General features: G+C 35.1%; 1 protein-coding gene across 1 annotated transcript; it reads left to right on the forward strand.

Moving 5' to 3' along the window:
* Positions 1–1,266: 1,266 nt before the first annotated feature.
* On the forward strand, positions 1,267–2,861 carry LOC145051951 (uncharacterized). Its single transcript, XM_078999775.1, has 6 exons — positions 1,267–1,424; positions 1,576–1,697; positions 1,810–1,907; positions 1,983–2,082; positions 2,299–2,481; positions 2,617–2,861. The coding sequence occupies exons 2-6, from the start codon at positions 1,641–1,643 to the stop codon at positions 2,737–2,739; spliced, it is 561 nt and encodes a 186-aa protein (XP_078855901.1). The 5' UTR covers positions 1,267–1,424; positions 1,576–1,640; the 3' UTR covers positions 2,740–2,861.
* The last annotated feature ends 277 nt before the right edge of the window (positions 2,862–3,138 follow it).

Raw genomic sequence — 3,138 nt, forward strand, 5'->3', positions numbered from 1 at the left:
ACAGTGTTTTCTGGGATTGTACTCTGATATGATATTTGTTTATGTTGTGGGTTTCAAACATGATACTTGATTTTATGAGATGACGTGTTTATATAATATTTTCTAGTGAATGTTTTATGAGTTAATTAATTAAAGATGAAATTTTTGGACTTGAATTTTGGGATGTTACATGATGTCACCGATTGTTTAGGCCAATAAGGATTGGATTGTTGTCTAGCCTCTCTGTCTTCCATCGGTGGCTTCCACCGCGGGCCGTGTCTCAGTCCCAGTGTGGCTGATCATCCGAAAAGACCAGCTAAGCATCATTGGCTTGGTCAACCTTTACCTGTAACTACCTATTATATTAATATAGTCTCGTTCGGTCCGCCTTTATTCATCTATACCAAGGATCAGTGTAGAACTCAACCTCGAGCCTCGTGCGTATAAAATAACTCCATGCGAAGTGGGTCTCCTTCACATTACTAGAAGTTTTTTGATGCACGAGGAATTCTCTGAGAAAGGATTGGTAAGTAAGCATTCAGTGTGATTGGGGATAGGTTGGAACTGAGAATCGTCCCTTACCACGCCGTCTGGCCCGCGTTAGAGGGGAAGAAAAATGGAGAGAGAAAGAGCAAATGGATTCTATCCCCTATATCGAACACTCATTCCTATCTATTGATAGAAAGATCTTCTTCGTCAAATACTGGACTTTTCTTTTTTTCTTTTTTTTTTTGTTTTTTAGAATTCCTCATATCCAGGAAAGTCCTTGGTGGTCTCTATTATGAAACCAATGGCTTCCTCCTAAGATGGGTTTATTCTCTTCTTCTGGAGATTCCTCAGGAATGCTCTTCCTATGGATGACGGACTCAGATACATGGGCTTTCAAATGCCATATAAATTGAATTTCTGCATTAGAAGTCGTGGGAGTGAGGTGAAGTTAGGTAGAGGTTTATTTGTACTTTTATTTTCAATAATTAAATTTAGTTTAAGAAAAAAGATAAAAAAAAAAAATCAAGTAAGAGCAAATAAGTCAATTTATGTAGATCAGAGACTATTAATGTAAGTTTTAGAAACTATAGAGACTATTTATGTAAGTTTTGAAACCCCAAAGACCATTTGTATAAAAAAAATTAAAAAAAAAAAAAAAGAAATGAAATTATGACTCTTGATAAACCATAGTCACCATTTATATAATTTTGTCTAAAAAAAAATAACTTTAAAAAAGAATTAATGTTTAATCCCAAAAAAAACCTCAGATTTTTTGCGACTATTCTTTCCTTTACCTTGTTTCCGGAGAGGAGTTCGAGCAATTTAATTGAACCCCTTCAGCCCCCTTCACGTTAACGCAAAATTCCGTTTCTCCCTCTATTTGTAAACTCTCCATCTCCGACAGTGAACGGCGAACAGTCCGTTCAAAATCTCCGACGCAACTCACCGGATTCCACGTATTTGTCTATCCGTTCATGCTATTATTTCTTTTAAATCTATTATATTCACTTTCCATGATTTTAATGTTGTTTCACATGCCTCGATAGATTTTATATGTCCCATGTTTTGCGTAATTAGTTGACATTTCTATAATTCGATTGATACTAGAAGATACAGAAGAATTTGCGCACATAAGCACGACGGTATTAGGAAATAACTAATCGTAGACTTCGATGGCTCCTGCTGTTCCTAGATCTGGAGATGCGATTTTCGCTAATGTTGAGCGTGTGGTAAGTTTTCTGCATCAGAAGTCAATGCACAGGATAATCTCGGTGCTCGATTTACATTTTTTATTGCTAATTTATTTCATGATTCCCTTAATGCGATTGTGATTGTTCGCAGAACTCTGAGCTGTTCACTCTGACTTATGGAGCGATCGTTCGACAATTGCTTACGGATCTGGAGGAGGTTGAGGAAGTCAATAAGCAGCTCGATCAAATGTATACATGAATGGTTTTTATTGTTTTCAGATTGATTATACTTGGTCTATTGTCTGACCTTTTTTTCTACACCAGGGGTTATAATATTGGTATTCGTCTGATTGATGAATTCCTTGCAAAATCTAATGTCACTAGATGTGTTAATTTTAGGGAGACAGCTGAAGTCATCGCAAAGGTAACTCTTCTTCACTTGTGCTCATTTCCACTTTTGATGATCTTCAAATATTGTTTGACATGGTATTTGTTTCTGCTTCAATGGTTCTGTTATGGCTATTGAATAAATCTGTTAGGAACTAATACTTGACCAAAATAAACAAACATGTTTTCCACTGAGTAGAGAGAGCATCAAGTCTTGTATGGAGTCTTAAATTAATCTATGCCTTGTAAACAGGTTGGATTCAAAATGTTTTTAGGGGTGACTGCATCTGTGACTAACTGGGATTCAGAAGGAACGTCTTGTAGCCTCATTTTGGAGGATAATCCGCTCATAGATTTTGTTGAGCTTCCAGATACTTGTCAAGGTTTATATTACTGCAACATTCTAAGCGGAGTAGTCAGAGGAGCTCTAGAAATGGTATCTTCTGTTTCATATTTTTATTTTTTTTGAACTTTTCCATATGTTAGTTAAAAAAATAAAGTACATTGTCTTTGTGGGAGGTGGGAGTAATTGAAATATTGTATGAGAAATTACATTGTATGATATATTCAGGTGTCAATGAAGACTGAAATCACATGGGTCCGTGATATGCTTAAAGGAGATGATGCATTTGAGTTACAGGTAAAGCTCCTGAAACAAGTTCCAGAGGAGTATCCCTACAAAGATGACGAGTAAACATGTTTTAGTTTTTAACTTTTTAATGAATAATGATTTATGTATATACAGTTCAATTCAATAATCGACTTTCCATAACTTACTTTTGTTATGGATTTGATTATGATATTATGCATTTTACATTTGGAGAATTTGTTTGAAAATTTATTGGTTCGTTACAGTGTCAGTTGGTGAATTATCCAGGTGGTGAGAATCTGATAATACTCTTCACCTGTCTGATCTTAGCAGATCAAAGGGTGTGATTACAAAAAGAATTTTATAATAAGTGAAATTCTAAAAATCACCAAATTTTAGTAATTAAGTTCTCCGTCAACTATTGAAGTCTTAAAATAGAAAAGTTGAGGGGGGAAAAGAATACAAAACATGGTTGGTGGTTTTTGAAAATGAAAAAACCATTTT

The sequence above is a fragment of the Lactuca serriola genome, chromosome 5 (genome assembly GCF_051521515.1).
Source record: "Lactuca serriola cultivar US96UC23 chromosome 5, Lser_US96UC23_V15, whole genome shotgun sequence".
In the NCBI taxonomy this organism is placed as follows: domain Eukaryota; kingdom Viridiplantae; phylum Streptophyta; class Magnoliopsida; order Asterales; family Asteraceae; genus Lactuca; species Lactuca serriola.

Coding starts and splice junctions, on each gene's coding strand:
- LOC145051951 (XM_078999775.1), top strand. CDS start 1,641: ATGGCTCCTGCTGTTCCTAGATCTGGAGATGCGATTTTCGCTAATGTT. Junction 1,908..1,982: donor AATAAGCAGCTCGATCAAAT/GTATACATGAAT, acceptor TTTCTACACCAG/GGGTTATAATATTGGTATTC. Junction 2,083..2,298: donor CAGCTGAAGTCATCGCAAAG/GTAACTCTTCTT, acceptor CCTTGTAAACAG/GTTGGATTCAAAATGTTTTT.